Below are 12,770 nucleotides of genomic sequence, written 5' to 3' on the forward strand. Positions count from 1 at the left end.
CTGTTTTCTCCCGATTATCCTTGTGGTCAAGGGTAAAAATTGTATGGGGTGGTTCAATGGGTGTGGAAGCTGTGTGTGAAACAAACACTTCAGCCAATATTTACACAGTAGAGTTCTGGCCTTATGAACCCTCTGTAGGTCCCTAACATCTTTTTAAAATCACAAATAGATTTCAGAGTATGATAAGGGCCGGGAGTCTCATTTTCTCCCCAAGCCTTCATCCCAAGGTGTGAATCCCCGCCCTCTCTCTAGGATGGGGCGGGGTGGGTGGGGGGGAGAAGCAGTGATACTGACATTTTCTCCCTCAGTTCCTCAGCAGCTAAGCCCACCGCGCCAGACATACGACGCTTCCCAGGGATCCCTCTTCTTGTTTTGGAGTGACCATAACCCCCCCAATCACTGCCCTTGGGCATCCCTCTGCTTTTTCGTGGTACTTCATTGCAGCAAATGCGGGGATTCCAAGGTGGAAGGCTGGCCCAGAAGTCCTTTAGAAAACCTCACACGAAATACAGATCTCACCATGGCCTATCACCCTGAAACTGAAATCCAGCCTTTATATTTCCAGGGAGAAAAAGCCTTGACTAGAAACCTCCTTCCGGAGGGGTTGATCTTACCTGTTAGGTAAGATCCAGCCCAGCTCTCGCGCCCCCTCCTCCCCGGGCCCTCCTACGCTGGGCTCTGAAGCCGCAGTGCCCCCCCCGTCGCCCCCCACCCTCGCTCCTGCGTCTTCCTGAGTTCGCCCCCCCCCGCGTTTTCCCAGACTCCCCTCGTGCTTTCTGGTAGCCACCCAAACACCCCCGCCCGCGTCCGCGCCGGGGATTCCTGCGGGCCGGGGGCGCCCTGGGTGGCGCGCGAGGAGGAAGGCTCTGCGCCAGGGCGGGCGGCCGCGTAGGGGCGCTGCCCGAGCGCTGCGCAGAGGCCGGGCGCGGGCCCCGCTGCGGCACGGCCGCGGGGCGGAGAGGGGCGGGCGCGGGGCGGGCTCGGCCGGGAATGTAGAGACCCGGGCGGGAGCCTCCCGGCGGCGGCGGCGGCGGCGGCGGCCAGGCTGCGGAGCGCAGAGGCTCCGTCACGTGTTTTTCTCCTCCGAGTGAGACGGCGGCGCGGTCGGAGGGGGCCGGCGCGCAGAGCCAGACGCCGCCGCTTGTTTTGGTTGGGGCTCTCGGCAACTCTCCGAGGAGGAGGGAGGAGGGGAGAAGTAACTGCAGCGGCAGCGCCTCCCGGGGAAGAGACGTCTTCCCCGACTCCTTCCCCAACCTCCCCCCGTTTCGTCTCCCGCCCTAGTCCTCCCCCCCCTCCTCCCCTGCCGACTGGAGCGAGGGGCAGGGATGAGCCTGTCCCTCTGGCGCGTCCCCAGCTCCTCAGGCTGCCTAGTAGCGTTTCGCGTGGAAAAGCCACTTTCTCCGCCTGCCGAGATGGGCCCGAACGGGGGCTGCAGAGGACGCGTCCGCGGGCGGCGGCAGCAGCAGCAGCAACGGCCGCAGCGCCGCGGTCTCTGCGATTGAGCTGGTATTTGGGCGGCTGGTGGCGGCGGGGACGGTTGGGGGGGGGGTGGGTGGGAGGAGGCGGAGGAAGAGGCGAAGGAGGAGGAGGAGGGAGAACCCCGTGCAACGTTGGGACTTGGCAGCTCGCCTCCCCCTGCCCAAGGATATTTAATTTGCCTCGGGAATCGTTACTTCCAGAGGGGAACTCAGGAGGGAAGGCGCGCGCGTCTGGAGGGGCAACGCCAGGACCCCCGGCCGCCGCCTGCCTGAGCCGGACTCTGGCCCCGGCGGCGAGAGATGCTTCTTCCCGGCCGCGGCGGCTGAGAGGAGACTTGGCTCTCGGGGTATCCGGGCTGCACTCGCGCCGGACGCGCAACCTCCCTGCAGGGCATGAAACGCCAGTAAACTCCGGTCGGGGCTATTGCCTTGGCGCAGCTGCTGCGTCCTCCTCTACTGCCCCTCCCCGGCGCGGAGGGCGGCGTGGATTTCGGAGTCAGGGTTTCTGCCGCCTCCAGCCCTGTTTGCATGTGCGGGGCCGCGGCGAGGAGCCTCCGCCCCCCGCCCGGTTGTTTTTCGGCGCCTCCCTCCGCGCGGTGGCGGCGGCGGCGGCGGCAGCGGCAGCATGGCGAGCCCTCCCGAGACCGACGGCTTCTCCGACGTGCGCAAGGTGGGCTACCTGCGCAAACCCAAGAGCATGCACAAGCGATTCTTCGTGCTGCGGGCGGCCAGCGAGGCTGGGGGCCCGGCGCGCCTCGAGTACTACGAGAACGAGAAGAAGTGGCGGCACAAGTCGAGCGCCCCCAAACGCTCGATCCCCCTCGAGAGCTGCTTCAACATCAACAAGCGGGCCGACTCCAAGAACAAGCACCTGGTGGCCCTCTATACCCGGGACGAGCACTTTGCCATCGCGGCGGACAGCGAGGCCGAGCAGGACAGCTGGTACCAGGCCCTCCTGCAGCTGCACAACCGTGCCAAGGGCCACCACGACGGGGCCGCGGCCCCCGGGGCGGGAGGCGGCGGGGGCAGCTGCAGTGGCAGCTCCGGCCTTGGCGAGGCTGGGGAGGACTTGAGCTACGGGGACGTGCCCCCAGGACCCGCCTTCAAGGAAGTCTGGCAGGTGATCCTGAAACCCAAGGGCCTGGGTCAGACCAAGAACCTGATTGGCATCTACCGCCTCTGCCTGACCAGCAGGACCATCAGCTTCGTGAAGCTGAACGCGGAGGCCGCCGCAGTGGTGCTGCAGCTGATGAACGTCAGGCGCTGCGGCCACTCAGAGAACTTCTTCTTCATCGAAGTGGGCCGTTCCGCCGTGACGGGACCCGGGGAGTTCTGGATGCAGGTGGATGACTCTGTGGTGGCCCAGAACATGCACGAGACGATCCTGGAAGCCATGCGGGCCATGAGCGATGAGTTCCGCCCTCGAAGCAAGAGCCAGTCCTCCTCCAACTGCTCCAACCCCATCAGTGTCCCCCTGCGCAGGCATCACCTCAACAACCCTCCACCCAGCCAGGTGGGGCTGACCCGCCGCTCGCGCACAGAGAGCATCACTGCCACCTCCCCGGCCAGCTTGGTGGGCGGGAAGCAGGGCTCCTTCCGGGTCCGCGCCTCTAGTGATGGCGAAGGCACCATGTCTCGCCCTGCCTCTGTGGACGGCAGTCCTGTGAGTCCCAGCACCAACAGGACCCATGCCCACCGGCATCGCGGCAGTTCCAGGCTGCACCCGCCTCTCAACCACAGCCGCTCCATCCCCATGCCTTCTTCTCGCTGCTCGCCTTCCGCCACCAGCCCGGTCAGTCTATCGTCCAGTAGCACCAGTGGCCACGGCTCCACCTCGGACTGTCTCTTCCCGCGGCGGTCTAGTGCTTCCGTGTCCGGTTCCCCCAGTGATGGCGGTTTCATCTCCTCTGATGAGTATGGCTCCAGTCCCTGCGACTTCCGAAGTTCCTTCCGCAGTGTCACCCCGGATTCCCTGGGCCACACCCCGCCGGCCCGCGGTGAGGAGGAGCTGAGCAACTACATCTGCATGGGAGGCAAGGGGGCCTCCACCCTCACGGCCCCCAATGGTCACTACATTTTGCCTCGGAGTGGCAACGGTCCCCGCTACATCCCGGCAGCCGGCTTGGGCACGAGCCCAGCCCTGACAGGGGATGAAGCAGCCAGTGCTGCAGATCTGGACAATCGGTTCCGAAAGCGGACTCACTCTGCTGGCACATCACCTACCATTTCCCACCAGAAGACCCCATCCCAGTCCTCTGTGGCCTCCATTGAGGAATATACCGAGATGATGCCTGCCTACCCACCAGGAGGTGGCAGTGGAGGCCGAGTGCCCAGCTACCGGCACTCCGCCTTCGTGCCCACCCACTCCTACCCAGAGGAGGGTCTGGAAATGCACCCCTTGGAGCGGCGTGTGGGCCACCACCGCCCAGACACCTCCAACCTCCACACCGATGATGGCTACATGCCCATGTCCCCAGGGGTGGCCCCAGTGCCCGGGAGCCGAAAGGGCAGTGGGGACTACATGCCCATGAGCCCCAAGAGCGTGTCTGCCCCTCAGCAGATCATCAACCCCATCAGACGCCATCCCCAGAGAGTGGACCCCAATGGCTACATGATGATGTCCCCAAGCGGCAGCTGCTCTCCTGACATTGGAGGCGGGCCCAGCAGCGGCGGCAGCAGCGGTGCCGCCCCTTCTGGGAGCAGCTATGGCAAGCTCTGGACGAATGGGGTAGGGGGCCACCACTCTCACGCGCTGCCACACCCCAAACTCCCTGTGGAGAGCAGTAGCGGCAAGCTGTTATCTTGTACGGGTGACTACATGAACATGTCGCCAGTGGGGGACTCCAACACCAGCAGCCCTTCCGACTGCTACTATGGCCCTGGGGACCCCCAGCACAAGCCAGTCCTCTCCTACTACTCATTGCCAAGGTCCTTTAAGCACACCCAGCGCCCCGGGGAGCTGGAGGAGGGCGCCCGGCACCAGCACCTCCGCCTTTCCTCCAGCTCGGGTCGACTCCTCTATGCTGCGGCGGCGGAAGATTCCTCCTCGTCCACCAGCAGCGACAGCCTGGGCGGGGGATACTGCGCGGCTAGGCCCGAGCCCGGCCTCCCGCATCTCCACCATCAGGTCCTACAGCCCCATCTGCCTCGAAAGGTGGACACAGCTGCCCAGACCAACAGCCGCCTGGCCCGGCCCACGAGGCTGTCCCTGGGGGATCCCAAGGCCAGCACCTTACCCCGGGCCCGAGAGCAGCCGCAGCCCCAGCCGCAGCCGCCGCCGCCCCTGCTGCCCCCTCCGGAACCCAAGAGCCCAGGGGAATATGTGAATATTGAATTTGGGAGCGATCAGCCGGGCTACTTATCAGGCCCGGGGGCTTCCCACAGCTCGCCTTCTGTCCGGTGTCCATCCCAGCTCCAGCCGGCTCCCAGAGAGGAGGAGACGGGCGCGGAAGAGTACATGAACATGGACCTGGGGCCGGGCCGGAGGGCCGCCTGGCGGGAGAGCGCTGGGGTCCAGCCGGGCAGCATGGGCCCGGCACCCCCTGGAGATGCTAGCGTGTGCAGGCCCACCAGGGCAGTGCCCAGCAGCCGGGGTGACTACATGACCATGCAGATGGGCTGTCCCCGGCAGAGCTACGTGGACACCTCGCCAGTCGCCCCCATCAGCTATGCGGACATGCGGACCGGCGGCGGCGGCCTCGTGGAGGAGGCCAGCCTGCCTGGGGCCGCCGCGGCCACGCCCTCCTCATCCTCGAAGGCCTCTGCTTCCCCCGCCGCGCCTCAAGGAGCAGAGGAGCTGGCGGCCCGCTCTTCCCTGCTGGGGGGCCCGCAGGGACCCGGGGGCTCGAGTGCCTTCACGCGGGTGAACCTCAGTCCCAACTGCAACCAGAGTGCCAAAGTGATCCGTGCCAACCCGCAAGGGTGCAGGAGGCGGCACAGCTCCGAGACCTTCTCCTCGACGCCCAGCGCCACCAGGGCAGGCAACACGGTGCCCTTCGGAGGGGCGGCTGCAGCCGGGGGCGGCGGTGGTGGCAGCAGCAGCACGGAGGACGTGAAACGCCACAGCTCTGCTTCCTTTGAGAACGTGTGGCTGCGGCCTGGGGAGCTCGGGGGAGCCCCCAAGGAGCTGGCCCAAGTGTGCGGGGCCGCCGGGGGTTTGGAGAATGGGCTTAACTACATAGACCTGGATTTGGTCAAGGACTTCAACCAGAGCCCTCAAGAGCGTCCCGCTCAGCCGCAGCCTTCTCCTCCCCCACCCCCTCATCAGCCTCTGGGACGCAGCGAGAGCGGCTCCACCAGCCGCTCCAGCGAGGATTTAAGCGCCTATGCCAGCATCAGTTTCCAGAAGCCGCCAGAGGACCTCCAGTAGCTCAACTGGACATCACAGCAGGTGCGTTTCATGGTGACAAAAGTCAGAAGACAAAATTGCTTTTAACCTTGCTCTCGAATTCTGTTCCCCTGCCCCCGCGCCTTCTTCCCTCTCCTCCCCACGGCTTCTCTAGGGAGTGCACTCCTAGGAGGGAGGGGTCAGGGCACAGGAGATGACACCTGGCTGATGGCCCGATAAATCTGTAGGAGCAGCCACAGGAGGGCTTTTTCCTTTGAGGTTCCCAAGTGAAGTACTTTGGTATTTCCGAGACATATATCCTACCATACCAGTTCTGAGGTTTGTGAAGTTCATGTATAAGAACCTTGATCTCTTTATCGAAGTTTTCTTTTGACTATACAATTAGGTCAGTCTCTGAAAGGGACAGTTCCATAAAAATATTTATTAATACAGGGGCTAAGCCGTTCATGTAAAGGTAATTTCTCAGAGCTCTTAAGGGTGATTTTATCAAGTTGCTCTGTGTACTTTGGTTCTGTGATTTCACAATAACAAGGCAACATAAATAGCAGTGGGAAGCATCAATTTTTATTCCTGTTGCCCTAAAAAGATTCAGAAGTAAGAGCTTGCTTAGGCTTACGTATTTAAAGAAATACCTGTCTGTGACTCTCTTTAGAACATAATTATTGGCGACATTTTTTTTTGTTCCTTCCTGCATGAAGATTTATGAAATATTACTCACACACCGACCCACAACCTCACAGGCACGGCTGCTTTTATACAGTGAAGTCTGCGTGCGTCTGGGACCCATTACTGAGTTAAGAGTTACGAAAATTCATCTCAGCTTGTGTGCCTTACAATTGTCTTTTCTTGCAAAGTCCCGCACAGAGACACCACACAGGTCATATAGGGGCTACTGTACATCTTCCGTAAAATTACTTAACATTTTTACATTGAAAAGAAGGAATATTAAGTCAGGGAAATGGAAGAGTCTGGTTTTCATCTGCACTGAATGTAAGGGCTAACCCTTGTACTCTTCGTTTGTAGGATATTTATTGTTTGCCTTTTAAGTTCAAGAGTAGATGCCTCAGTAAATGTTGAAAGTTGGCTTCAGGTGGTCTGTGGCTAAGGCTGTATTGAAAACGAGAAACATTTGTAATAGGAAATTAGCCTGCCCTTGGTTCTGTTGAGACTGTTTTCTGGTGGTCATGATTGTGGGAGGAGGAGAGGAGTATAGTTTGCAAATAATGAGATGAGTTGGCAATGTAGAAATTTCCAGCATTTGCAAACACTTTATTCTGACAAACTGATTATCTTGTGATGGTCTTTTTATATATGCTTCACCGAATGAGCTTTTAAAAGCATTTTTTCTTCTTAATGTGTGTCCATTCATAAGAAATTCATGTGTGTATTGGGTTCCTATTGATAGGTATTTTTTTATTATGTGGTCACAGTCTCCTTGATTCTAACAGTTTCTAATATTTGACCCATATCATTTTCTGTTTTGTAGAACAAGGTACAGGTATACAGACATTCAAACTAAGATTTTAGGTGATGTGATATATTACACAAAGCATTTATTTGATTAGTATTCAAGATTTATTTTCATGATTCATTCTCTAGAAGAGAGATTTAATTGTTTACCTCAACAGTAAAAATTTTGGTTATTTCAAATGATGTTTTTGGAAATGTGAATCTCTACCACTTTAACTGTTTGTGTTGCAAAGTGTTTCATTTATAAAGGAATGAGAATTTGAAGGGAAAAAAACCCAGCAGAACTAAGATTTTGCTTTTAAAGGAGATGAAAGATGAGGCTAACAAACAATGTTTTCCTCACCTGTTTTCTTAATTTGAACAGGTTTTGTTTTTTAAGAGAGTAGAATAAATAATATTTTGTTCTGAAGGAAATTGATGACCAAATAAAGTTTTTGTTTTTCAAAAGGGCTTTAAAATAAAATCCTCCTCATATGGAGGATACACTAAAAACGAACCAACCAAAACAAAACAATCTTCTATTCTTAGCTTTCTGAGGGAAAATATAATATTCTGGAACAACCATATAAGCATATCCTTAATAATACTGGAGTAGCAATAGACCATGCTTTGATAGCACCATGCAATAAAAATTCTAAAACGTGTATTTGTAAGATGTAAATGGAGAGAGATGAGTGTGTGTGTGTGTGTGTGTGTGTGTGTGTGTGTGTGGTGTTTTAAGTGAGGTACCAAATGCTACTTGGCACATTTACATCCTGAATTCTGCTTGTCTGCCTTTGCCCTGTTGAGTTTAAAGATGTGATGCGATAGGCAACTATCATTTGAAACAAAAAGAAATCGAACCTGTCTGTGGCAAACCACTTTGCCTGGGAATGAGTGTGTTAGTTTGTGAAAACCTTGTTTTCCTAACTTCCTCAGCAATTGCTATCTTTGCCTATCTTTCCTGTTTCTCAGGTAAAACCTGAAATAGGAAAGGAATGAGGGGCTCAGAGATGTGTGCTCTTTCTCCTAACCCCTCATTTTAAACAGCTCTTCTTGTTGAATATTTTTCACTGGAACATTTCTGAGGTATTTAGTGCAGGTGCCCAGGACTACTGGTTGCCCTTGATTCACCTTCTGTCTGACCACCTTTTCTGTTTCTCTTCTCTCTCTTGGCCATCCGTGTCTCCTCTGGGTTCTGACTTGCTGGATTGTTTTATCCCCCTCTCCTATGCCCCTTGTTTCCCACCTCTTATTTCATGTTCCTGCCATTGTCTTTTTTTTTCTTTTTGGCTCCATTTCATAATTTCGCAGTACTTGTGGCCTACTCTCCGCAGAGAGTACATTGAGAGCCCAAAAGGGAGGGCAGAAAGGGCATAGCAGCCCATCTACCTTCAACCAGCATTTACCGCAATTTGTGTGTTAGTTTTGTAACTGCAGCGGGGCAGATAGAGCAGGCTTTGGCAAAGACACAGACTCCAGCCATTGCTTTAAGGTTCCTTTTTTTTTTTTTCGTCATTTTGTTACGTGCCCTTGAAAAACAAAATGGGCCGTTTTTCTTCCTTTCACTGCATTTCCTAGTTGTGATTTCCAGGCTGCCTACCTCCAACGACTACCTCCCATCTCTCCTTCCCTCTCCCTCCCTCCTGTCCCCTCGCTGTGTGGCCTTTCTGTCTGGCGCACACCCTCTGGGCTCTGGCACTTTCCCCTTTCCTCGGTCACCTCTGCTTCCTGCATTCCTCCCTATTTATTTGGGGCTTGGGGCCCTGCCTCCTGCAAGCCCCCTTTGGCCTGGGGTCGGGAGATCTGAAGCGAGGCTGAGGCCACCCTAAGAAGACTCCAGCCCGGCCCTCCTCCGGTGGCCTGGGGGCGCGGGGGCGGCCGGGTCCCTTCCCCGGCGCGTGGTGTGAGGTGGCGGTGGCGGGCGAGCCGCGGCCCCTGCAGAGCAGTACAGAGTCTGGCCCTGAGCGGGCGGGGCAGCCGGGCTCTGATTGGCCCCGCCGGAGCCAATCAGCGCGAGCGTAGGCCGAGCCGCAGCAAGGGTGGGGAGGGGCCTCGGGCGAGGGTTGATAGGGGGCCTTGGTCCGGAGTCCGGGGGTGGCTGGGGGCCGGGCCTCCGTAGCCCACCCCTCTCCCTCCACCCCCTCCCACTGGAGCCCACAGAACTGAGGCAAGTACACGCCCCCTCCACCCCCCTCCCAGAGGATGTTATGCACTCGGCCTTATTCTTGTCCATCTAGACCAGAATCCTAAGAATGAGAAAGTCCAACCAGCCCACTGACAGAGGCCGGAAACACACGCTTCCTCTTATATTTAATTGAGAAAAATCCAGGCCGTGACCATGTGACGTGCCCCATTTTGTTTCCCTCCTCTCTTTACTACGGTTTACTACTACGCCACGTTCCTGTTCCTTCACCTTCCTGTCTTGAAATCTGCAAGCAGGAGGGAGCTCTACAGCACGTGGTTGTAGGATTGATTGGGTTGGCTCAAGATTTTTACATTTACTTCTCTTACTATTGGGAGGGAGGAGAGAAAAAAACGGAGTAGGAAATACAAATGCTGTGGCTGGCACCGTGTGGGGATCATTCGGAAAACACATTTGGCTTGAAATTACGTTAGGGTCAACCCTTTACTGAGTGCTTGCAGTTTGCAAAGCACCAAGCTAGATAAGATCAACAAAAACTGACCATCCTCTGCCCATGGGAGCTCACTGAGAGATGAAAACGTCTGATGTAGCTTGCTTGCAAATCGTGAGAATCTAGAAATTCGTTACAAGGGCTTGGGTAGGGTTCCTTACTGAGCTTGGAGGTAATGCTGCTTGCTTCTCAAAAACAGATTTGTCTTTTGACCAGTGACAGCCCTAGTGACAGCTCATCAGGGCAGGCTGCGCGAACTGATTTTGAAAGCTTGCTAGATTTGTGTTGTGCTCCCTCACATAACCAAAATTGTGTGAAATGTAGTACCAGATGAGATCGGAAATTTGTTCAGATTTGTCGTTTGTACAATAAAGAGGGGAAATAACAAAGAGAAATACCATGGAAGTATTTTCTTCTCCCCATCCCTCTCAAATAAGCATTTCTCACCAGCCAGCAATCCCTGTTGCAATCACTGAATCATAAGCCCCAAAGGCAGCATTTTGAAACATCGCAGGTGAAAATGTAAGGAAGTAATTCTATGCCCCTGAGTAATTCTGTGCCCCAATACTGCTTCTGAGCAGGTGGGAGTGAGCTTCTCTGCTGTTCCAGAAAACTTTGAGCATCTAACAATCCTCTTAATTCCTGCCATTGTTTGGGTAGCTTTTTGTGTTAAAAATAAATCCATAAAAAATTTCATATATTAGAGTCATTTATCTGATTGCCCCCCAGATAAACACAGTATCTCCAAGATTGCCTTAAGAGTAAGAGACTTGGAATCCAAAAGGGTATACTTCCCTCCCTCCTTCTTTTCTTTTTTTTTTTTGTTTGTTTATCAGAATTCCCGGAAAGTAGTTTAATGCTATCTTGAATGATACAATGGAAAAAACAGCTTCTGGGAGCCAGAGAACTTGGGTTGTAGCACAGCCTGTGCCCTTCACTAAGCTGAGCGACCTTGAGAAAGTCACTTAATTTCTCTGTACATATCTCCTCACCAGTAACTGGAGAATTTTTGTTCTAAATTATTCTAACTTCCTTTGCAGCTCTAAACGTAGGGATATTTTGGAGAAAATGGCTGATATTCTTTAATGGGTCAGTTGTAATGAGGATTCTTTCTGAAGAAGCTATTGATGGGGTTGTAATGAAGTGCATTAGAATATACTGTTCTGTCCTGTTCTAACTCCTGGATCACTCTTTATGGTTTGATTCAGGACTGATTTTTAACCTTTCTTGTTTGGAGGGGGCATTTTCAGGTTTTAACAGACCTTAAGACAAACCTTCCTGACTACACCAGTCTAAATTTTTGGAACCTTCTCTAGACTGGATTCGGTTCCTCTCCCTCCTCCCTAAGGTCAGCTGTTGGAAGCATCCCTCCCCACCTGACAGTATAGGTCAGGCTTTAACCAATCCATGTCTATGGCATTATTCTGTTTATTATGTTGGAAATGACCCCTTCTTGCGCTGGTGGTCTGTTTATGGACAATGTTTCTCATTTGTTCCATCAGAATCCTTCAGTGAGGTATCCACTTGAGTGAATGGAGAGGAAATCTGAGAGGGCAATTGGGAACTATAGGAATTTGTGCACAATTTTTTGTTTAGTTTTATTTTTCTCTGTTAGATGTGTGAAAAAGTGCTTGCTGGCAGAAATCATTGTTGTCCGACTTCGTGCTTCAGGATTTTTGATTGGTCGTTTGAGCTGTACAGTGCTTTGCTGACCCAGTGTAATCCTGACTGTCCAGTTGCCAATGTATTCAGAGGTTCCTACCCTTTGGGCACCTCCATGTGTATTTCATAAATCATTAGAATAGTTTATTGACTTTTTCAATCAAAACTTCATTGACCTAATGCTTTTCCAATCCTCCTGCTATAATCATATTTCTTAGCTGTATAGTATATGAATGGTTCCTTTTATTTTGGTGGGTTGGTAGTTTTAGTATAATGGAACATTTCACAATGTTAAGGTTTTGTTTTGCTTTGTTTTAAAGAAATCCATTTCCTCAATTATTTCCTCATGTTACGGAGTTACTGGAAATTGTATTCAAGGAAAATAGCTTCTTATGGATTAGTTTGAAGTCAGTTTCACACTAAAGATTCTGTAACTTTTTTTCATACTAATACTTTTTTTTTTTTTTGGGCTGCGTTGGGTCTTCCTTGCTGCGCATGGGCTTTCTCTAGTTGTGGCGAGCGGGGGCTACTCTTCCTTGCGGTGCGTGGGCTTCTCATTGCAGTGGCTTCTCTTGTTGCGGAGCACGGGCTCTAGGCACGCGGACTTCAGTAGTTGTGGCTTGTGGGCTCTAGAGCTCAGGCTCAGTAGTTGTGGTGCACAGGCTTAGCCGCTCTGCGGCGTGTGGGATCTTCCCGGACTAGGGGTCGAACCTGTTTCCCCTGCATTGGCAGGTGGATTCTTAACCACTGCGCCACCAGGGAAGTCCCCTAATACTTTTCTTGTGTTTAAAATAATAGATACTCTACCACATTTATAATTATGTAATTGACTTATTATTTCATTACCTTGTGAGTCCATAGCTATATGGCAAACTTTAAAAGTTCTTTTAAAAATGTTATTGAAACAGGCTCAGAAGTTGTAATCACATTGAATTTTAACTTAACAGAATTAATTTTTGATGTTGGTATGGTATAATTGTATACTCATTTCAAACTATTGTGAAATGTTGCAAAAAGAGTTGTTGTAAAGCTTTTTAAAATGATAGACTAGTAAATATAATCTTTTTGTTTCTATTCTTATCTGCCAGTATAGAAATGGTAGTATTTTCTCCCATTCTTTTTTTTTTTTTTTTTTTCTGTGGTACGCGGGCCTCTCACTGTTGTGGCCTCTCCCGTTGCGGAGCACAGGCTCCGGAC

At 53.1% G+C, this 12,770-nt stretch overlaps 1 protein-coding gene across 2 annotated transcripts in view; it reads left to right on the forward strand.

Moving 5' to 3' along the window:
* Positions 1-1,093: 1,093 nt before the first annotated feature.
* IRS1 (insulin receptor substrate 1) overlaps positions 1,094-12,770 on the forward strand; it is a 115,592-nt gene continuing 103,915 nt past the window's right edge. Inside the window, exon 1 of one of the 2 annotated variants that reach the window (XM_029225272.1) lies at positions 1,094-5,868. In XM_029225272.1, coding sequence (XP_029081105.1) covers positions 2,104-5,847 — 3,744 coding nt within the window. In that variant the 5' untranslated portion in view covers positions 1,094-2,103 and the 3' untranslated portion in view covers positions 5,848-5,868. The remainder of the gene's footprint in view (positions 5,869-12,770) is intronic. The other variant, XM_029225274.1, reaches the window with a different exon arrangement.

The sequence above is a fragment of the Monodon monoceros genome, unplaced genomic scaffold (assembly GCF_005190385.1).
Source record: "Monodon monoceros isolate NGI ecotype Baffin Bay Population unplaced genomic scaffold, NGI_Narwhal_1 Super_Scaffold_16, whole genome shotgun sequence".
NCBI classification, from domain to species: Eukaryota; Metazoa; Chordata; class Mammalia; order Artiodactyla; family Monodontidae; genus Monodon; species Monodon monoceros.